Genomic DNA, 23614 nt, shown 5'->3' with positions numbered 1-23614 from the left:
TTTACAAAATACGAAGATAACTATACAGATTTTAGGAATACATGAAATTAAATTAGTATGAGGTATATTAAGAAAATTTTAAAATATTACTAAGAATAGAAATCCTTACTTTAGTAAGTGGTGAAGTATACCATTTCGTGATTAGAAGACTCAATAGCATACATAAGTCAACTTTCCTAAATTAATCTATAAATTCAGAGCACTTTCAAACAAAATTCCAACATGACTTCTCAGGAACTCATTAAGTTTATCATAAAACTTACAGAAAAGAAGGGCCCAAGAATAGCCAAGAAAACTTTGAAGAACACCCTGTTCATCAATAGGAAGAAAGGATGACAAAATTGTTGTTATATTTATAAGATAGAATGTTCTATAACAGTTAACACGAATAATTAGAACTATGATGAGCAAAGAAAACACACGGCAGAATGATACCAATAAATTAATACCACTTAAAGATTTTGTTTTAAACATGCAAAATGAACAATTTAGTCATTAATATGTAAGTATACAGGTCAAAATAAATTGTCTTATTATCATGTTTCTCCCACTTTTGTTTAAGATTTTATTCACTGATTTTAGAGAGGAGAGAGAGAGAAAGGCAGGGGGGAGGGAGGAGCAGGAAGCCTCAACTCACAGATGCCTCTCACATGCCCCTTGACCAGGTAAGCCCAGGACTCCAAACTGGCGACCTCAGTGTTCCAGGTCGATGTGCCATCCACTGTGCCACCACAGGCCAGGCTTGTTTCTTCCAGTTTTAATGAATAATAATAGCACAGCAATAGCAACCATGTAATTAGGCCAGCGTGATTAGGAACACAAACCTATCTCCAAGTGTTGGCTCTGCCCTTACTGGCTTTGTGACTTTGAACATATTATCTAATCTCTAGGCCTCAGTTCCCTCATCTGTAAAGGGAGGATTAACAGAATTCACATAAGATTAATAGGAGGACAAAATATAATTACTGATCTAATTCACTCAATACCCGGTCTGGTAAATAAAAATCACTGACTAAATGATGATTGTGCCCTTGCCGGATAGCTCGGTTGGTTAGAGCATCGTCCTGAAGCGCAGAGGATGCCAGTTCAATATCTGGTCAGGGCACATACAGGAACAGGTCAATGTTTCTCTCTCTCTCTCTCTCTCTCTCTCTCTCTCTCTCTCTCTTTCTCTCTCTCTTTCTCCCCCTTCCTCTATCGCTAAAATCAATAAACAGACAAAAAAATCTTAAATGATGACTGTTACTGCTACTGCAGAAACCATCTCCCCTGTAGGGTTCAGAGACTGGCAATAGCAAGCTCCAAGCCTTTGGGTAGAATGCACCATTCAGAACAAAGCTATTCTTTCCACAAATTTCAAATTCTAAAGGTTACTTCTCCAGTCAACTCACCGTCTTTTGTCTCTACTTTTAGACCCATAGGCAAACCTTCACTAACAATAAAAGTGTACTATATAAATGTCACTGTAAATTTGAGGGGAAAAATGAAACAAAGACGAGCCATTGTCTTTGCAATAAATTACTTCACTATCCAATTGTTTAAGCCACAACTGTGAAGGGACTGGCTTGTGTAGTATGAGATTACAGAGAAAAACAAAATGTACTAGGTGAATCTGACTGTCACCTAAAATGTTTGACTTACGAAGAAATATTTATGATTTTGCTGTCAAGGCAAAGTTCCTGAAATAGGAATCCAAAATTATTTCATAGACAATTATTTGAAAGTTATAGAGAAAACTATATTACTATAACTTTGGAAAAGCAACTGTCTCCAATATCATCTTCTGATTCAGGAAAGATAAATGAATCTATAAAAAGGGAATTGCATTATTATTCACTGTCAAGAATTTAAAGGATTTTTTATTGAAAGCCTTACTAGTCTTTTCTGTGTGTGACAGAGACAAAGACAGGGACAGACAAACAGGAAAGGAGAGAGATGAGAAGCATCAAGTCTTCATTGCAGCACCTTAGTATTAATAGTTCATTGACTGCTTTCTCTTATGTGCCTTGACCACGGGGCCACAGCAGAGCAAGTGACCCCTTGCTCAAGCCAGTGACCTTGGGCTTCAAGCCAGTGATCTTTGGACTCAAGCCAGTGACCATGGGATCATGTCTATGATTCCACGCTCAAGCCAGTTACCCTGCACTAAAGCTGGTGAGCCTGTGCTCAAGCTGGATGAGCCCGCATTCAAGCCGGTGACCTCTGAGTTTCGAAACTGGATCCTCCATGTCCCAGTCCAACGCTCTATCCACTGTGCCACCACCTGGTCAGGTGAAAGCTTTACTAATCTTTTTACAAAAGCTTCCTTTTAAAATATTATATGTTGGGTTCATTTTGCATCTGTGCAAACAGCAGCAAGACTATGTTCCCTTCTATGATGTTCTACAGTATGTTGATTATCAGAGCACAAAGAAATTCTAACCATGCCCAATTCTAGGTACCACTGTGAACTAGAATAAGAATAACTACTTCCTCCAGAGTGCCCCTGAAAATGCCACCCCAAATCTGATATATCAAAGCAAGTGGGTAATGATACATGAAGTCCCTTTCCTCAATACGGAGACTTTCTCACAAAATAGATAGAAGGATGGTTGGGCAAAACTAGAATTTTTTCCCTGTTTAAATCTTTCAGGTGACTGTAAATAGGTCCTGCTCTGCTATCAGCACAAAAAAATCATGTGTTCTAATCATTCCACAGCTCATTTTGGTCATGTGTCTACATTGACTGTTTAATTATTATTGACATGTGATCATCACAGATACTACAGGACGTGGGGGGGTGCATGCGTGTGCACACATAAGTAGGAGAGTCTTGCAGGGTTAATATCTTTATTTACACCAAATTAAATTTATCTCAAGAGAGAGCTAGGAAAGGAAGGGACTTGCCTACTTTCCTGCATCTCCACTTCAGCCTTCTGCCATCCCCTTCAGTGATCACAGCATCAGTGCAGCCCATAACCTCACAGTTCTTCAATTTCCTCAGAAAACTCCAATTTATTCCAGTGGCGGCATTCACGAGGATGGTCATCTCACCTTGGATATTTGTCATCGTTTGGAAGTGTTTGAGCTGCAAGTGTTCTCTGATTACAAATGTCTATATCCTTGGCCCTGGTTAGTTGGCTCAGTGGTAGAGCATAGGCCCTGCATGTGGACGCCCTGGGTTCAATTCTCGGTCAGGGCACAGAGGGGAAATGATCATCTGCCTCTCCACCCCTCCACCTCTTGTTCTCTCTTTCTCTCTCTCCTCCCATCCTGCAGCTGTGGCTTGAACAGTTCCAGCAGTTTGGCCCCGGTACTGAGGATGGCTCCATGGCCTCCCCTCAGGCACTGAAATTGCTTGGTTGCTGAGCAACGGAGCAGCAGGCCCAGAAGGGCAGAGCATCACCCTTTAGGGGGCTTGCCAGTTGGATCCTGGTTGGGGTGCATGTGGGAGTCTGTCCCTCTGCCTCCCTGCCCCTCACTTAATAAAAAAGAAAAAAGTCTATTCTTCCATTTAACATATGTCCTTAATCTTTCTAAACCTCCTCTTTATTGTCATTTTTAACTTATTCGTTCATTCAGCAAATATACATTATTTATGTCCAGCACTGCATGTGTGTGGGGGTACTATAATGAATAAGACCAACATGGTCCCTGGCCTAATGAAGCAATTATGAATATGGAATATATATCTCTCTTCATTAGGATATTGAATTCTGAAAAAGAAATGTGCTACAAATCACTCCTAACTCCCGAAGGCTGTATTCCATTATTAAAGCATATACTCCCTGCAGTTGGAAGGCAGAGTCCCTCCTCTGCGCCCAAGAATAAGCTGCTCCCCAAGGCACCAAGTGGCCACAGAACGGCTGGCCTGAGGTTCCTTTCACACACCCTTGAGAGTTCTCTGCCAAAGCTGACCTCATGTCTTAACCACAAACACACAGCTAATAATAGCTTCTGCTCTTAAGTTACAAAATACAATTCTTAAAGGCAATCTTTGAGTAACAGCCAAATGTCTGAAAGGAAAATTTACAGAGCCTAACCAGTAACTACTACCAAAACAAAACTCCCAGCAGCCACACGGCACTTCCAAGTTTCACCAGCAAAGTCCTTTGAAATGAGTCCAAGGCTCCTCCAACCAGTGTGTGCGTCTGTTCACCCTAGAGGTCAGCTCTATTAATTACCCCTGCCAGCTTCTGTTTTCTCAAAACAAGTAATAGATGAAAGTTTTTTGTGACAGGATCAAGAAAAATGTGTAACCAAATATTTTATATCTTTATGTATATTTATACATCATTGTTAGTAGAATTTGGCATATGTTTAGTAGCTCTGAGGGAAATATTTATGTAAAGTGTTACATTTAGTTTTTTAAGAGCTGACATCTCCTGTATTTTTCATCCTTCAATTCAAATATCAAATTATAACATCTTCATTCCACTATTCAGAATATTAAAGCAAAAAATCCATCCAAGAAGTTCAATTTAAGTGACTTCCAAATGGGCAGATTGTGAACTGTGAAGATATCAAACTCCATGGGCAAATAAAATTCCTCCTGTGTGGCTCTGGCAGGTAAAAAAGTACTATAACCTTTATGAAGACAGGGACCATGTGTCTTCTATTCACAACTATATGCTTAGTAGGATGGTTGGCATGAACTAGGTGCCAATTAAACATGTAATGTTTGAATTAATAGTGAGTGAGAGGGAGGGAAGATGGATAGATGGATGGATGGACGGATGGATAGATAGATGGAAAGGTGATGAATGCATAGATATGGCTCTGTATTTATTTTGATGAGTGGAGCAAAATTTAGGGGTAGAAAATAATCAGTGAGTTATGGTAAGATTCCTGATCTGTGTTAATGACACTCTTCCTCTGACTGGCAATAAGACAAAATACTCTGAGAAAAGCTTAGAAGTTAGGTCAGTGGTCGGCAAACTCATTAGTCAACAGAGCCAGATATCAACAGTACAAAGATTGAAATTTCTTTTGAGAGCCAAATTTTTTAAACTTAAACTATATAGGTAGGTACATTGTTATTTACTTAATTAGGGTACTCCTAAGCTGGCCTTTGCTAAACACTCAAGGGGCCAAAGAGCCACATGCAGCTCGCCATGTTCAGTTTGCCAACCAAGGAGTTAGGTGAATTAAGATATAAATCCTGGAGCGATCTCTGATTAGCCATGCAATATTAGTCAAATAACATCATCTTTCTAGGCCCATTTCCTCATCACTAAAATTGCAAAGTAAAATTTACTTGGAAGGTTACTGAGAGGATGAAATAACAATGAAAGAACTCATTGGACCACCTGGCAGTGTTTTCCAATGCTGCCCTAAAGGACATGTCACTCACATACAGGGAACAGAGATGGCCTCAGAAAATTCAGACCTGAGCAGGTGGTGGTGCAGTGGATAGAGCATCAGACTTGGATGCAGAGGAACCAGGTTCAAAACCCTGATGTCACCAGCTTGAGCACGGGCTCATCTGGCTTGAGCAAGGGCTCAACAGCTTGTGCACAGGGTCGCTGGTTTGAGTGAGGGATCACAGACATGACCCCAAGGTCGTTGGCTTGAGCAAGGGGTCACTCGCTCTGCTGTAGCCCCCTGGTCAAGGCACATATGAGGAAGCAATCAATGAACAACTAAGGAGCTGCAAGGAAGAATTGATGTTTCCCATTTCTCTCCCTTCCTGTCTATCTGTCCCTATCTGTCCCTCTCTCTGTCTCTCTGTCCCTGTAGCAAAAAAAAAAAGAGTAAAGAGAAAATTGGGCTCCACCTACCCAGGTGGTGGCGCAGTGGATAAAGCAACAGCCTGCGATGCTGGGAACCCAGGTTCAAAATCCCAAGGTCGCCGGTTTGACTGTAGGGCCATCTGGCTTGAGAGCAGGCTCACCAGCTTGAGCACGAAGTCCCTGGCTTAAGCATGGGATCATAGACATGACCCCGTGGTCTCAGGCTTGAAGCCCAAGGTCGCTGGTGTGAACAAGGGGTCACTGGCTTGGCTGGAGCGGCCTGCTCTTCTCCCCATCGAGGCACATATGAGAAAGCAATCAGTGACCAACTAAAGTGCCACAACTATGAGTTGATGCTTCTCATCTCTCTCCCTTCCTGTCTGTCTACCCCCCTCTCTCTTTCTTTCTAAAAATAAATAAACAAATAGATAAATAAATAAATAAAAGGAAGGAAGGAAGGAAGGAAGGAAGGAAGGAAGGAAGGAAGGAAGGAAGGAAGGAAAAATTCGGGCTCCTGGAAATCTATAATCACTTCAAATATACTATAGATAGATAAAATATGTATGTCTGTGTTGTCACATTATGTCTTTAAGTAAAATGCTCCTGAAGATGAGCTGTGATCATCTCTTTCCTGAGAAAAAGGAAGTTTATTCTGACTGTTGCCTGATTCCTCATGTTGTATGTGTTCCAGTCTAGTTTTAAAATCTCACAGTGTGGGCAGAGGAAGGCCCCGAGTCTATAGCAGAGGTCAGCACAGAGGTGGATTTAATGGAGGAGCACCAGGCGTGCGCCCTGGGCCTCGCAAAACCCCAACTTGACACTTTTTTCTAATGACACCAAGTTGTCTCTTTCTTTTAAGGGGGCCCAATATTTTCTTCTGTGGCCAGGGCCTCAACTGACCTTATTCCGCCTCTGGGTCAGCAAACATTTCCTGTAAAGGATTGAACAGTATCTGTTTTAGGCTTTGAGGGCCGTGGTCTGTCACAACTACTTGGCCTGGTATTGTGGAATAAAAGCAGCCAAAGACAATAAATAAATAAATAAATAAATAAATAAATAAATAAATAAATAAATGGATGTAGGCATGTCCCACCAAACTAATTGGTTGACACTAAAAGTTCAATTTCCTATAATTTTCACGTCACAAAACATTCTTCTTCTTTTGATTTATTTTACAACAATTTCAAAGTGTAACAGAATTCTTAGTAGTGTGTATATAAATTAATGAAACCATAGACAGACCTGTCGTCCCATGGGCCATAGGTTATTAGCTCCTGGTGTAGAGCATGCAGTTATTTTAATATTGTCTGTAGACCTTTCATAAATCAGCAGTATTTGTATGTATGTATTTATTTATTTATTTATTTGTATTTTTCTGATGTGAGAAGTGGGGAGGCAGAGAGACTCCCACATGCACCCCACCGGGATCCACCCGGCACGTCCACCAGGGGGTGATGTTCTGCCCATCTGGGGCGTCGCTCTGTTGCAACCAGAGCCATTCTAGCGCCTGAGGCAGAGGCCACAGAACTATCCTCAGTGCCCGGGCCAACTTTGCTCCAATGGAGCCTTGGCTGCGAGAGGGGAAGAGAGAGACAGAGAGGAAGGAGAGGGGGAGGGGTGGAGAAGCAGATGGGCGCTTCTCCTGTGTGCTCTGGCCGGGAATCGAACCTGGGACTTCCACAAGCTGGGCCAACACTCTACCTCTGAGCCAACCTGCCAGGGCCAGCAGTATTTGTTTTAAATATGATGCTGATATTGTGATGATCCAACGTTGAAGGTTTAAAAGTGTAATAATTAGCCCCTCCTTCAGGCTGGTTAGAGCTGAAAGTGCAAAGTATGGGTTCTAGCCTTCAAACACACACACACACACACACACACACACACACACATTCAAACACACACACACACAAATATACATATATATATTCGAATACACACACACATTGTCTTTAAATTTATCTTTTATAAAAACTCTGAAAAAAACCTACAAAATAAAAATTGGCACCTACTCTGCCAGAGGCTATTTCGTCTTCTGTCTTATAAAAGCCAACGAAGTGGCCCAGGCTGAGACTGAAGGCCCGCGGCCCCATCAGCTCCAGGGAGGAACCAAGAGCAGGGGGCTTGGGGACGCAGCGGCTTGCCCCCGCCCCCGTGGCCGGAAGTGGGGGTCACCCCGTGACCTGCGGCTGTTGAACGCTTCCGACTCCGCACAGTTTTGTCCCTCGGCGCTTGCCCCCGCTGCCGCTGTCTGTGCCTCGAGCCTGGGCTGTCGCTCGCACTCTCACTTGCGCTCACGCCCCACTCACGGAAGTCTCTCACAAACATCGAGGACGATGGCCACGTCGCAGCCCGACGATGACGACGAGCCGAGCCTCAGCTTCCCCAACTACCCCGAGTACCCGATGGGCTCCCTGTACGTGGGGGACCTGGAGGCCGACGTGACCGAGGCGACCCTGTACGAGAAGTTCAGCGCGGCCGGGCCCATCATGTCCATCCGGGTGTGCAGAGACGTGCTCAGCGGCCGCTCCCTGGGCTACGCGTACGTGAACTTCCAGGAGCCCGCCGACGCCGAGCACGCCCTCAACACCATGAACTTCGACCACATCAATGGCAAGCCCGTCCGCATCATGTGGTCCCAGCGCAACCCTGCGCTTCGCAAGAGCGGTGTAGGCAACATCTTCGTCAATCACCTAGACAAAACCGTTGATAATAAAACGCTGTTCAGTATGTTTTCGCCCTTCGGCAACATCCTGTCCTGCAAAGTGGTTTCTGATGAAAACGGCCCCAAGGGGCATGCCTTTGTCCATTTTGACACAGAGAAGGCAGCAGACAGGGCGATTGAGCAGATGCACGGCAAGCTTCTGAGCGGGCATAAACTGTTTGTCGGGCGATTTAAGCCGCCAGACGAACGAGAAGCAGATCGCAAAGCCAAGGCGAAAGATTTCACCAATGTTTACGTTAAGAATTTCGGGGATGACATGGGTGATGAGGACCTCTGGGAGCTCTTTGTTAAGATTGGACCTCTCACAAGTGCCAAAGTCATGACCGATGCAAGTGGCAAATCCAAAGGTTTTGGATTTGTGAGGTTCAAATGTCATGACGACGCACAGAAAGCTGTGGACGAGATGGATGGAGTGGAGGTCAATGAAAAAATACTTTATGTTTCTCGAGCTCAGAAAAAAATGGAAAGGCAGACAGAACTGAAACAAAAAATAGAAGAGATAAAGCAAAATAGGCTCAGCAGACAAGCAGGTGTTAACCTTTACGTGAAAAATCTGGCTGATGATATTGACGATGAGCGTCTCCATAAAGAATTTTCTGCATATGGTACAGTCACTAGTGCAAAGGTTATGGTGGAGGGCGGTCGCAAAAAGGGCTTTGGTTTTGTATGTTACTCCTCCCCGGAAGAAGCCACTAAGGCAGTAGCAGAAATGAATGGTAGAATTGTGGCCAACAAGCCACTGTATGTGTCTTTTGCTCAGCGCAAAGAAGAGCGCCAGGCTCATCTAGATAGCTATTATATGCAGAGACTACCAACTGCAGCAGCCATGCCCACCCAGGTCATGCCTTACCAGCCAGTACCTCTGAGTTACTTCATGCCAGCTAGCGCAGAGGCTGAGAACTATGCTGCATATTATCCTCCTACCCAGGCTGCTCAGCTAACACCAAGTTCTGACTGCACTGATCAGCCTGCGGGACTTGATCCATTCCAAACAGTGCCGGGTGCTGTTGGCCCAGCCTCTCCAGGGCCACTATTTGGTACCATGACACCATCTTCTTCAGAGTTTCCACAAGTCGTCTCGACACAGCCAGAGCATGTTGCTAAAACATCAGCACCAACAACGGGTCCGTGTTCTAAAGCTGCAGCTGCTGCTGCTGCTGGTGCTGCTGCTGCTGCTGCTGATGCTCCTGGTGCTGCTGCTGCTGCTGCTGCTGCTCCTGCTCCTGCTGCTGCTCCTGCTCCTGCTCCTGGTGCTGCTGCTGCTGCTGCTGCTCCTGGTGCTGCTGCTGCTGCTGCTGCTCCTGGTGCTGCTGCTGCTGCTGCTCCTGGTGCTGCTGCTGCTGCTGCTCCTGGTGCTGCTGCTGCTCCTGTCCGCACCACTCTACAGTATAAATACTTTGACAGAGTTTGCAATCCTCAACAACTTCATGCACAGCCCCAAGCTACCAAAAAGCAGCCTACTCTTTCTCTACAAGGCGACAAGTCTTTGATCGCCTCCACGCTGGCATCCGCCTCTCCTGAAGAGCAAAAGCAAATGCTGGGTGAATGGCTGTTTCCTCTGATTCAAGCCATAGACCCTGTACTTGCTACTAAAATCACCGGCATGTTGTTGGAGATGGATAATTCGGAACTTCTTCATATGCTTGAGACTCCAGAGTCTCTCCGCTCCAAAGTGGATGAAGCAATCACTTTACTGCAAGCCTATCTGGCTGCTGAGGAGCAATGAACAGTGCCACAGGGGGTCCAGCTTCATCAGGCACCACAAGAAGAAACTTGGGCCTCACTGAAGAAAAATGTCTACACGTCGAAACACGTAAATATTATGGAAAGAAAACACTGCAAAGCATAAATTTAGAAATAAACTTTGAACTTTATAGGCTGAGAAAATGCCATGTTTAGCCAAGATAATGCTAGTCCTAGATTATTTATTGATTTTAAAGCAACAAAAAACACAAAAAAGTAGTAAAATAAGAAAAATGAGTTAATATTTTATAGAATGAGAAAAAGTGTTCAGCAAACAAAAATTTAGAGTATTTATTTCTTTAACTTTATAATTATTGTGGTTGGATTATGAAATTTTTGCTTGAGTAAAAATGTCTTATATAGTGAAAAAGTTTAATATTTTACCTAGAAGTAAAGCACTATTATCAACTACTTTATTAAGTTTGAGAATACTTAAGCTAAGCACGTGTCTTCTACTGGACATAGATTAGCAAACATCAGGTTAAGAAATAAAAGATAAATAATTTCTTCTGGTTTCTACTTAATTGTTGAAGTGTGTTTTACAGTGGTTACTATTAGAAAGCATATTTCATTTCCTAATATAATATATAACACATAACAATCTCCTATCCTGCTGTTAGAAAGCCTTTGGAATTACTATTTCCGTGACTTATTAAAACCTGCCTTTGATGGATGGACCTGGAGAGTATTATGCTAAAAGAAATAAGCCGGTCAGAGAAATCCAAGTACCATATGATTTCACTCATATGTGGAATCTAATGAACAAAATAAACTAACACACAAAATAGAAACAGACTCAGAGATACAGAAAACAGACTGACAGCTGTCAGAGGGAAGGGGTGGTAGGGGGTAGGGTGAAAAGGTGATGGGACTGAAAAAAAAAACCCTCATAGACACAGACAATACTGTGAGGATTACCAGAGGGTAAGGGGGGTTGGCGAGGTAAAGGAGGGCAAAGGGATAAATGGTGACGACAGGAGACTTGACTTGGGGTGGTGAACACGTAATACATCATACAGATGATGTCTTATAGAACTGTACACTTGAAACCTATACAGTTTTATTAACCAATACCACCCCAGTAAATTCAATAAGAAATTTTTTTAAAACCTGCCTTTCGAGGTAGAGAATTGAAATGCCCCCAACCATAGTTTAACTTGTAACTGGCAAAGCTCCAATTTAATTTGAACATGAACCATCTAAGTTAGAAACTTGGCATTATTTTTCTTCTTTATTTTTCTTTAGAAAATTACATTTTCAGTTGGCCTAAATCTGCATAGATGATCACAGTATAAAAATTTTAAATATAATTTCTACCTTTATTTGACACATTAACTCAGCAGGAACTGCTGCTGCTCAACTGTCAATATTTTTTCCAGTTTTCACCAATACATAGAAGCTGTATATAAATGAATACAGTTCACTGTTGCTATGAATTGAATGTGTCCGGCCCAAACTTCATGTATTGAAGCCCTAGTCCCGATATGATGGTATTTGGAGGTGTGGCCTTTGGGATGTAATCAGGGTCAGTTGAGGTCATGAGAATGGGATCTCCCTAATGGGATGCGTGGCCTTGTAAGAAAAGGAAAAGACCAGAACTCTCTCTCTCTCTGTCATGTGAAGACATAACAAGAAAGCAGCCATCTGCAAGGTATGGTATTTTGTTGTAACAACCCAAGCTAGGACAACTGTATTGCTATATGTAGTTTGAAACATGCTTTCTCTTTCTGTGCTGCCCTCAGCAAGTTGTTCTTAGTCTATTTTCAGCCAAATGAGGATTATAGTGGCAGCTGACTTGGCATTATCATGAGGATCAAAAACAGTTAATATTTGTAAAGCATGTAAGGAGCATTTGATGAATACTGACTTACAAACATACTCATATAATTACTTCTAGATCTAGTGGTTTAAGCTATATATACTTGGCTAATTATTTTATTCAAATATTCAGTAAGCTTGAACCAACTAATAGTCATGTGAAGATATAATGAGAGAAATGAAAATTAAAATAACAAAGAGATACTATTTCTCAATTCAGCTGTTCTGTTATTTTTGAGGTTTTTTTTTCTTTTTTACTATTCAGTGTTGACAAATAAAATACTCTGAGGCATGTTAAATGGCCTAATCTTTCTGGAAAGTAATTTGACAATATTCCTAAATACTTAACATTATTCATAAACTTTGACTCATTGATTCCTCTTTTACTCTTAATGGAATAATAAAATGTGTAGTGGAAGATAGATATATGAGGATTATTTATAGTAGACAGTAATTAAAATATAAATATCCAACAATATAAGAATAATGAAAATATGGCACAGCCTTACTATGTTTATCTTGGCAGCCATAAAAATTTATATTTTTAATCATCTTTAATGACAGGAAATTTTTATTAAGAGAATGTTATGTAAAAATGCTATAAAACTATAAATGGGACATTCTCTAATTGTATTAGTGATCTATTGCTATATAATAAATTACCTCAAAACTACACAGCTTAAACACCACACATTTGTCATCTCACAGGTTTTATGGGTCAGTAATCCAGGCACAACTTAGCTGGGTCCTCTGCTCACAGCTTCACAAGGCTGTGATCAAGGTGTCCACTGAGGCCGACAATCCTGAGGTTGCTGGCAGAATTCAGTTCATTGAGGGCTGTTGGACTGAGGCCTTTTTTTTTAAGAGAGAGAGAGACAGGAAGGGGGTGGGGAGAGAGCTGAGAAGCATCAATTTATAGTTGAGGCACTTCAGTTCTTCATTGATTGCTTTCTCATACGTGCCTTGACCAGGGGCTTCAGCCAAACCAGTGACCTCTTGCTCAAGCCAGCAACCTTGGGACCATTTCAGTGATCTTGTGCTCTAGCCAGCAACCCCACACTCAAGTCAGCAACCTCAGGGTTTTTGAACGGGAGACCTCAGCATCCCAAGTCGATGCTCTATCCACTGCAAGCCACCGGTCAGGCAGAAGCTTTACTTTCTTGCCGGCTGTTAGCTATAGAGGCCACCCTCAGTTCCTAGCCATGCAGGCCTCTCCAACATGCCAGCTTGCTTCAAGAGAGTCTTCTAGGAAGTCAGAATTCATGATGTTTTTTGCCCTAATAATGGAAGTGACATACCTCAAATTGACCATATTCTCAAGTTACTGACAGGGAGGGGCTGACACAAGGCTGTGGATTCCAGAGGCATCACTGGGGACCACCATAGAGACTGCTTACCACATGTATACACATTTATACATTAACATAGTATATAAATATGTAGAAAAACTGCAAAGAAATACACCAAAATATTCCAACTAAAAATTTCTAAAATAAAGGATTATGGGTGATTTTTAGTTTTATCTTCACATTTTCTACATTTTGAGGGGTTTTAATAAGTATATTACTTTTATAATTACAAAAATATCTGTTTTATTCTCAAATGATCATTTTTATGATAAAATACTCCTATAAAGGTCTGGTTGTAGTTAAAATGTCTAAATCCAGTGGACACTTTCAAACATCTGGTAACTAAATGGGTACTCGGGATATGATGAACTGTATTTGGCTTCCTTTTAACCCTTCCTACTATATAAATTTATGAACCCGGGAGAAAGATCTTTAAATAACCAGTTTGTTTTTCTTAGTGCCAGTACCCATAGTTTTAGTCACAGTCATAGAGAAGAATGTTACTACACTGGCAAGTCAACTATTCAATAAGAATTTTTTCTCTTCACTTTGGGCATTGCAATGTCCTTGGTGCTTCAGGGAGACATAGTCCTTGTGCTCAAGAAGGTTACATTCTAATTAGTAAGAGAGAAAAAAGACACATTAAGTAACAGCACAGAGTTCTTTCTTTGAGGTATACAAAACACCCTCATTTCCGACATGCCTGCACCACTGTTGCCTGAATAATACACACAAAGGAAGCCCGAAGTACTCCACAGATTCTTCTTGGAGGAGGTGTGACGGAGGCCTTCCAAACTGGGTACCACCTGAATACTTGTGGAAAAAAGAACAAGGCATTCCAGCTGAAGTTTGACCAATACAATCTCAGGTTATGTCTTTTACTCTTATGTAAATTATTCCTAACACTCCTTTCCATACTCCAAAGCATCCCTATTTTGACAATAAATTATATGAACATCCTAACTAAAAGTAGAAGGCATTCCTGTTCACTCAAGTTGAGTTAATCTGCTCAATAGATCATCCTACCAGAATCAGCAAGAGAATGGTTTGCTCATTTGGGTTATTTCTTCATTTATTTGATGTGAATTTAACTTAAAAGGGTAATTTAACTTTTTTGATGTTGTTTTATTAAGTGACAGGCAGGCAGGCAGAAAGGCAGAGAGATAGACTCCTGCATGCACCCCAATCAGGATCCACCCAGCAAGCTCATTTATAAGCGATGCTTTGTCTCTCTGGAGCCACTGCTCTGTTGCTCAGCAACCAAGCTATTTTAGTGCCTGAGGCGAGGCCATGGAGCCATCCTCAGTGTTGGAGCCAACATGCTCGAATTATTTGAGCCCTGACTACAGGAGAGGAAGGGGGGGAGAGGGGGAGAAACAGTCACTTCTCCTGTGTGCTCTGACTGGAAATTGAATCCGGGACTGCCACATGCCAGGACGATGCTCTACCAGTAAGCCAACCAGCCAGGGCGGTAGTTTAACTTTTTTATTGTCACTGTAGAATAATAGCCAATTAGAGAGAGGGACTGTTAACAAGAAAGGATTTTTTTTCAGGTTCCCCTGCCTCCTCTAAGCACAACCCACGGCCCTCACCATGACAATCAATGCATATAATTGTATTTTTTTGTTGTTGCCCAAAACAGTTTTCAACTGATGGCAGATGGAAGGGAGAATTCAGGCTATCAATTTGACCTGAGTTTTATGTTTACTGTAAAAATGCATATATATGTCTCCGTTCATCAACCAAAATTTTAGACACTTGCTCTGGAGTGAAGGTAAGAACATAAATATTTTTTAATACATTTCTGGGAGATTCTGATACCCACTCTCCCAATCCTCCCCAACCATAGGTACTACTAGTCTAGTTGATCAATTATACCTGTGTACAGTTTGACCTCACCCGATGGCCAGCATATCCGCAGGACACCAGTGAGCTGTAGCTGGTCACTGGCTACTGCTTATAGACATGGCTGACACCCTCAACATCCCCCTCGTGGACTGTGGCACGTGTCTTTAACACTAGGCCTACCACACCTGCCTGCTTTTTCAACCTCCAGACCTGAGCAAGAAGGGACCTCCTCGTGCTGCTCTAAGGCGGGCTCCATCCTCACCTTTGTTCCACATGCCTCTCCCCACAAGGTCAGGTGTCCTCAGGACAAGTGGGCCTGCCTGTCAAGCAGCACCCTTCCTTTCAGCCCTCTGCTTTCCTTACTCTACTGTGCCTCTGACCCCCCAGAGGATCTTCCTCCAATGATATGCTAAGTCAGGATTTCTGAAGTGGGTCTGGGGTTCCATGTTTCTAAAAGCCCTCCTGCTGCTGTGAGGAGCAGGGGTCTGTATTATGCTCTCTACCCAGGCGAGAGTGTATTTTTTAATTGCATATCTTTTTTTCTTTTTTCTTCTGCAGAGCAATCAGGATACGAGCGCAGACACTAGAAAGATTCCTAAAGTTCATGGTGACAGGCATGTCTAGAGTCTGTAGAGTTTACAAAGGTCTCCACGGGCTTGGGGGAGAGGATTACGTAGGGTTTCTAGGATTCTCCGGGACAGGGATTGAGATGAAGTTTCTTCCCCAGATTACGTCTAAGAATTAGAGTTGAAGGTTCACAGAATTAAATGACTTGCTTGCCTGACATCAGTCAAGATTTTGGAAAGAGACTGCCCCTCCATGATCACCAGGTCACACGAAGTCATTCAGCATTGTTGTCATCACAAGAAAATGACAACTTGCTCCAGAGAGTTCACTGGTGACTGTGCAATGTGAAATCCAAATTCTGGTCAGGCCAAATTTAACAGTAACTTCATGCAACCAAATACACGCTGGGGCAAAGTAGGTTGACAGTTGTGCGTGTGGAAAATACAATAATGAATAAATAATAATATAATAAAGTGTGTTTCACATACAACTGTAAACCTAATTTTGCCCCACTGTTACAGAAAATTTTAAGCCGTGATCAATTTGATAAAAATAGGTGCATACTTTCACTTTACAAAGTGAAACTAAAAAAGCCTTTACACTATCCAAGTTGAGCTACCTTCTAATAAAAATGTTGTTTCGAGGTAGTGCCTTACTTATACACTTGTAAGTTTTCAATTTAAGGAAAAAAGCTTGGCCAAAAAGGGAAAAATAATCTATTAACCAATATGCAATTAATAGGAAAATAATCTATTAACCAATATGCGTTAGCACGATCGAGATTTTTTTTTTTAAGAAGAGCTGTTTTTAAAAATCCTTGTTGCATAACATTCGTTACTCAGCACACGTGGGCTGATGGTGCAGGCTTGGGCCTCAAACAGAAGAGCTGAAATAGTCGGGATGCTTAGGGCAGGCAATTCCACTAAAATATGGCAAAAGGCAGCAGTGATCATATTTGACACAAAATCGGCCATTGTTCAAGACTGCTGGGACCATATCAACTAATTTTAACAATTCCTAGACTATAAAATACTGTTTTCTAAATGTTGCTTTCACTTTCATTTCTTCTGAATTGTTCCTCTAATAATGTATAGAAGCAAAAATCATTAGTCTAATTATTTGAATCCCTATTTGAGAGAAAAGGCTATTGTATCAATAGAAAACAAAAATTTTGACAGTGAGGTTTTGTTTTCTTGTTTTGTTTTTTTTTAGTGGGAGAGAGACACACAATACATAGACAGACAGACAGGAAGGGAAAGAGATGAGAAGCATCAAGTCTTTGTTGCGGCACCTTAGTTGTTCATTGACTGCTTTCTCATCTGTGCCTTGACCAGGAGTCTGCAGCCAAGCCAGTGACCCCTTGCTCAAGCCAGCAAACTTGGGCCCAAGCCTGTGACCTTGGGCTTCAAGCCAGCAAGCTTGGAGTCATAACTATAATCCCACACTCAAGCCAGTGACCTCGGGGTCTCGAACCTGGGTCCTCAGCATCCCAGGTCGATGCTCTATCTGCTGCACCACCGCCTGGTCAGGCGATAATAAGTCGAGTTGTAACTCAAGTTGTCTCTGTGTAAAAAGCTGGAAAAGTCACTTCACTGACTTTAGATAAGTTTCTGTTTCCCAAGTTCTTACGAAATCTAATTATTTTTTCTATAATTGCTTTTACCCTTTCCTCTGAAGTGTTAGCTGTAATAAATGCAAATTATGATAATGTTTTATTGGCATTTAAAAATATTGGCTTGGTGGCTTAAATTAAAAGTATCCCTTTGGGACTCTCTGAAATTAGTTTTTAGGTAGTTTCATCAATGTTTAGGTAGTAGGTAGTGACAAATTCATCCTTACAGGGAAAGAAAAATGGGCAAGTTCAGTAACACATAGGTTGTTTTCCTGTCAAAACAATATGGCCAGAGCTAAATTACTGACAATTTTCAGTGAAATAAACAGCCATCCTATATTTCATTCCCAGAAGAAAGCAAACCTAAGGATTTGGCAGGTAGAGACAGTGAATGGAACAAGTTTGCTTACAGTGGTGGGACACCTTCTGAAAGCAAAATACAAACAGGTATCACCGGAAGAAACAAAAGTGGGAAGAAGAGACTGTTCTTAGTCATTTCATATCTAGAATTATCTACTTCAGTGCAAACTAAATACTGAATAATGTTTATAGTTGGACTACAGAAAATGGTAATGTCAAAAAAGATCAAGTGAGCCTGACCAAGCGATGGTGCAGTGGATAGAGCGTTGGCCTGGGACACAGAGGACCCAGGTTTGAGACCCTGAGGTCGCCAGTTTGAGTGTGGGCTCATCTGGTTTGAGCAAGGCTCACCAACTTGAGCCCAAGGTCACTGGCTTGAGCAAGGGGTCCCTCGGTCTGCTGTAGCCCCCCGATAAGGCACCTATGAGAAATCAATCAATGAACAACTAAGGAGCCGCAACAAAGAATTGATGCTTCTCATCTCGCTTCCTTCCTGTCTGTCCCTTTCTGTCCCTTTGTCTCTGTCTCTCATTTAAAAAAAAATCAAGTGAAAAACAAAAAGAGCAAGTGTAAAAGTGAAAAACTCAGAGGGAAGCAATGCAAATTTAGTTGTCGGAGGTAATCTGCCAGAACTAAACCTTAATGAAGGGATTAAGCATACGCACGCACGCACGCATGCGCACAGATAGCAGTGTGGTGACAGCCAGAGGGAAAAGGGGCAGGGTAGACAGAGGTGGCCCAAGCAGGGGAAGTGGGGACAGAAAGAGACTTTGCTTGGTCAGTGGGCACACAATCCAGTGTGGAGATGATGCTTCATTGAGTTGTACACTTGAAACCTGTATGGTTTTATGAACCAATGTCACCCTAATAAATTCAATTTAAAAGAGTTTAAAAAATTGTTGGCAAGTTGGCATACTTTAAAAACTGAAGCTTGAAAATAATTCAGGCTATGTGCGCAAATAACCAAATTTCAAGCATTTAGATGAGTTGTTTATATGACCAAACAACCAATTTGACTGAACTATTTTAGATCGGTAGTGATTATTGTCATCTAAATGTTATCTATACCCTCCATTAAAATCTCCATTTATTCTCAGTTGCAACAGTAATTCTTCCTGGCATCTGTGTATAGAGAACAGGAGTCAGCAGGCCAGACAACTCTGCACTGCTCTCCTGTCAGAGAAAACAAGACCACATTACTCCCCCTCCATATTAAATTCAAGTTCTCATCCCCAGCAAAAGAAGAAGGTATTTCCAGCAGACAAAAGAAAACTCATATATAGCCCCAGGCTAACTAGTAATACTAAGACTTAATTTTTTAAAATTTAGAAATGTATTAGCTAGTAAGAGAGCAAGGTTCAAGTTCTAATTTTGTATACTAGAATGAATAAGATTAAATGGATAATGAACGCTATCTTCAGACAAATGTCGGACTGCAGAAGAATGTCACATTTGTAAAGGGGAAAGATTATAATGTAGCTAATCTGAAAACCAGAAGTTTCAGGAAGCACCAATGGACGGCCTCATCTGAAAGGATTCTGGATGCCCAAAGCTGGGAATGGTACCCCCGAGTCTAAGAAACATGAACGGGTAAGGCAATGCCAACGCACTAGGGCCGGAGGCAGCAGAAGCAGAAGGCTGACACGGAAAGGGAGCATTGGGGCAGATGATGAAAAGAGTGTAAATTTTTTTTTTAATTTTCCTTCCAGATTAGAGAAATGCTCGATGCTCTGGCTTAGCAATAAATTTTCATAGAATTTTTTTTTCATAGAGAGAGAGAGAGAGTGTGTGTGTGTGTGTGTGGGAGAGAGAGAGAGAGAGAGAGAATGAGAGAGAGGAGGAGAAAGATTAAAAGAGATTATCACCAACCTGCTTCACCACCAACTCCCAACCCCTATGCCCATGGCCTTAACTGTTAAGGGTTCTTTTTCTTTTTTTGAAGGTTAAAAAAGACCTTTTATTTATATAGACTGAAATGATTATATGCTAAATTAAAGAGCTAGATTGTACAAGAAAACTGCTTGAAAATTCCTTTTCTGGCCCCGGCTGGGTTGGTTCACTGGATAGTGTTGGCCGGGTGTGCTTTCGTTCCGGGTTTGATCTCCCGTGAGGCACACATGAGAAGCGACCACCTGCTTCTCTCACCCTCCCTCTTCCCCTCCCACAGCCAGTGGCTCGATTGGTTCGAGCATCGGCTACAAGGTGCTGAGGATAGCTCGGTTCATTTGAGCATTGGCCCCAGACGAGGTTGCCAGGTGGATCTCGGTCGCGGCACATGCAGGAGGAGTCTGTCTATCTCCTTTCCTGTCAGTTAAAAAAAAAATTCCTTTTTTGATGTCTTCCAAGAATTGGATTCCATTATACATGCTTTCTTCTTTCTTTAGACCTAACTTCAGACTGAAGTTGAATAGAAATATGGCTTACATTTTCCCTCAAATCATTCTTGGGCTCCAGAGAAGGTGCTGGACCTTTGAGTAGACAAGCAGGTGGCTGGTTACAGTACCTTGTAACTCTGGAGGCTGTTCAGTAGTATACAGGACCCAGCTCTCCTAAATGGGGTCATGCAATTAGCAAAATACCTAAAACAGCCAAAGCTATTCTAGCTATGGTTAATGGACAGATCAAGAAAAACTAAGTAGCCTGACCTGTGGTGGCGCAGTGGATAAAGCGTCAACCTGGAAATGCTGAGGTCGCCGGTTCGAAACCCTGGGCTTGCCTGGTCAAGGCACATATGGGAGTTGATGCTTCCGGCTCCTCCCCCTTCTCTCTCTCTCTCTCTCTGTCTCTCCTCTCTAAAATGAATAAAAAAAAAAAGAAGAAAAAAGAAAAACTAAGTAAATTCTATCCAAAGGTATTTGCTGTAAAGGTATATGAGAGCCATACTTAACATTTTAAAGCCTCCTTTTAAATGTTAGCCAATTTTATTAACATTTTAAGTGATTTTTAGAGTGTAAGAAAGTAATTTTAAAGCTATGATGTGCCAAAAAAAAAAGTATGTTTGGATGACTATTGATGTTATCACAGGAATGAATCACATCTCCACTTTCTTACCAATGTGTTCTCTTACAGTAATATTTTTGATAAGCTTCTGATTCCATAGTTTTAAAATCTAATAAAATGTAAAGGAAACATAAAAGCAATGCCCCAGGGAAGCAAATATGAATATTCTAATCTCTAATTGATGCTCTGTCATCAGGCTAAAGTTGTATATGCCACATCCATTACTCAAGAAAACATAAACTGCCTGACTAGGCAGTGGTACAATGGATAAAGCATCAGACTGGGACACAGAGGACCCACGTTTCAAAACCCCGAGGTTGTCGACTTGAGCATGGAATCATAGGCATGACCCCATGGTCGCTGGCTTGAGCCTAAAGGTCATTGGCTTGAGCCCAAGGTCACTTGCTTGAGCAAGGGGTCACCTGCTCTGCTGTAGCCCCCCCCAGTCTAGGCACATATGAGAAAGCAATCAATGAACAACTAAGTTGCCCCAATGAAGAACTGATGTTTCTCATCTCTCTCCCTTCCTGTCTGTCTGTCCTTATCTGTCCCTCTCTGTCTCTCTCTCTCTGTCTCTGCGTCGCAAAAAATAAAAATGAAAGAAAAAGAAAACATCTCTGCATCTGCAGAGTCTTGTAGGTTTGTGTCTGTATTTGGTTTCCCATCTGAACATAACAAAAAACTTCAAATACTAATCTTTTCATTGAATTAAAGAAGAAAAACTCTCCTACACTAGAATTGGGTGTCATCCTAACTTTGCTTTTGTTTGCTTCCCAAAGTCGTGGTGTTTTTAAAAATAAATGCAAATCTAGTCAAGAACAGTGCTGCTCTCACCTTGAATGACCTTCTATTTTAAAGTATGCAGTGAGGGAATACGAGGATATATCAAGAAAATAAGAGGTTTGCTCAGATGCTTAAAAAGTGCTTTCTGGTTTTGCTGCTTTACCCTGTTACTGGGACTCCAGTTGTAATCTCATGCGACAGTGATTGCTTCTTCCTTGAAACTGTTGTTTAGGGTGCTTCTTTCTCAGAGCTACTGCTCATATTTATCTCCAAGCCTCAAATGTTTAGAAGAGTCTCCTCTTCATATACTGACAGCCTAACTACCTCAAGACACAGTAAAGGCTTCCCCTTCCACGAGGCCCTGTGATCATTCCTAAGCACCCCCAACTCTCCCTTCTCTCAGTTTAGATGGAGTTACCACATGCCCCAGTACAGTTTGATTCCCAGTGTAATTCTTCCTGTGTACTGTCTAACCACAGTAGTCATCTGTATGAAAGTTGGGCAGTTTTACATCACAAGATTTGGACAGTGACAGGGGCATGGGTGTTTGACAAATATTTGCTGTTAGATGGACGGGTGGATCAATTCTTCTCCTAGCTGGTAAGTGGGAGACAGTCTAGGGAGAAGGCTTGTCCTTGACACAAGCAGTCCCCTAATCATCCGATTTCACATTCTGCCTCACTTTGACAATTCAGCATATTTTTCAAAGCAGCAACCCCCCTGAATTAGCAGTGACGGGACTCACTGAAACCATGCACAAAGGGAGGGAGAGGAAAGAGTAAAATCTATTCCCTCACATGGAAGAAGGGTGCTGGGAGGTCCAAGAAGATTGTGCAGGTGGGAGGGAACTTCCCCCAAAGCCAGTGATTTGGTTCTTCAGCAACAGAGTGCATGGCCCGGTATTTGGCACAACGTCCTGTATGGCAAGCGGCTCAAAGGAGGAGGAGGACCCTTCAGCTGTGAGATGCTGAATAGTCTCTTTCTACCTTAAGAAATTAAGAAGGTCATACCACATGTGACATTTTGATAAAGTAACAGATACATTTGGTCACACAGACATTGAAAAACTTCAGGGACAAATTCAAATGTAAGAAGCATGCACTGAAATTATGTATAGCTATTTCCCCAACCTGCCTTTGGAGCATTTCGGCACAATATATATTCTGCACGCCTGAATACACTTCCTAGTTTTTAAAAGGCAATATTCTCCTGTTCAAGTGCTCTTAGGCTAAAGAATTTTCGCAGCCTGCAGGAAGGAGAGCCTAGAAACTGCTTCAGCACATTCTGAGCATGCCCATGTGGTTTCTGCTCAGCTGCAGGTGATTATCAATCATAGCATTCTGGCAAAGGCTTGACAACATCATTTGTTTTCTCATCTTTTTTTCTCTCATTGTGCTTTTCTCCCTATAGAAAAATACCGCTTTAAAAATAACAGACATCCAGACTTTTACTACATTGCTTGATGGACCAATGAGTAGTTTATAACTGGACCTTTCTTGCACTCGTGTTCAGTCCACGGGCACAGAACCATTCCATCTTCTCCAATTCACCATGTATGCACGGCAGTACCAAGCAGTACACCAGAGACTCAACACTAAACATAACGTTTCATTTGTTATATCCAGTACACTTTGGAAACAAGCGGCAGAATTCACACAGTCCATTCGCAGGTGCCAAGCGCCTACACCCACTTTGATGCTGTTGTCGCTTAAAAGCATCTTAGAGCTACTTTTTGGAAACTCTTCTGAAATGTTTACTCATAACATGCCTTGTAGTCACACCTTGGTTAGGCCAAAGAATTACATTCCCAGTAAAATCAACTCTCATATTTGCCAAAGGAGCAAAGGACATGAATTTGTTAAACCTCAGTGTAGCCAGAAACCACACTCCCAGCTATATATGCAAGAGAATTGAACACATATGCCCACACAAAGACTTGTACAAGAATGTTCAGAGCAGTGTCATCCTCAACAGCCAAAAAGTGGAAATAGCTTAAATGTCAATCAACTGAGAGATGGATAAACCAGATATGGCCAACCCATACAATGGAATATTATTCAGCAACAAAAAGGAATGAAGTACTGATCCATGCTACAATGTG

The 23614-nt window shown here is 41.9% G+C and overlaps 2 protein-coding genes across 3 annotated transcripts in view; one reads left to right on the top strand and one right to left on the bottom strand.

Annotated features, from left to right (window-relative positions):
- ARHGAP6 (Rho GTPase activating protein 6) overlaps window positions 1-23614 on the bottom strand; it is a 460565-nt gene that overhangs the window by 414783 nt on the left and 22168 nt on the right. The window lies entirely within an intron of this gene.
- Window positions 8099-10159, top strand: LOC136317009 (polyadenylate-binding protein 1-like). Of its 2 annotated transcripts, none has more exons than XM_066249445.1 (2): window positions 8099-9596; window positions 9801-10159. In XM_066249445.1, the coding sequence occupies exons 1-2, from the start codon at window positions 8114-8116 to the stop codon at window positions 10157-10159; spliced, it is 1842 nt and encodes a 613-aa protein (XP_066105542.1). In that variant the 5' UTR covers window positions 8099-8113. The 2 variants fall into 2 exon arrangements, with proteins under 2 accessions (XP_066105542.1, XP_066105541.1); XM_066249444.1 differs by having other exon boundaries at window positions 8114-9625; window positions 9821-10159.

The sequence above is a fragment of the Saccopteryx bilineata genome, chromosome X, assembly GCF_036850765.1.
Source record: "Saccopteryx bilineata isolate mSacBil1 chromosome X, mSacBil1_pri_phased_curated, whole genome shotgun sequence".
In the NCBI taxonomy this organism is placed as follows: domain Eukaryota; kingdom Metazoa; phylum Chordata; class Mammalia; order Chiroptera; family Emballonuridae; genus Saccopteryx; species Saccopteryx bilineata.
This window is presented reverse-complemented; position numbering and strand designations above follow the sequence as displayed.

Coding starts and splice junctions, on each gene's coding strand:
- LOC136317009 (XM_066249444.1), top strand. CDS start 8,114: ATGGGCTCCCTGTACGTGGGGGACCTGGAGGCCGACGTGACCGAGGCG. Junction 9,626..9,820: donor CTGCTGCTGATGCTCCTGGT/GCTGCTGCTGCT, acceptor ACCACTCTACAG/TATAAATACTTTGACAGAGT.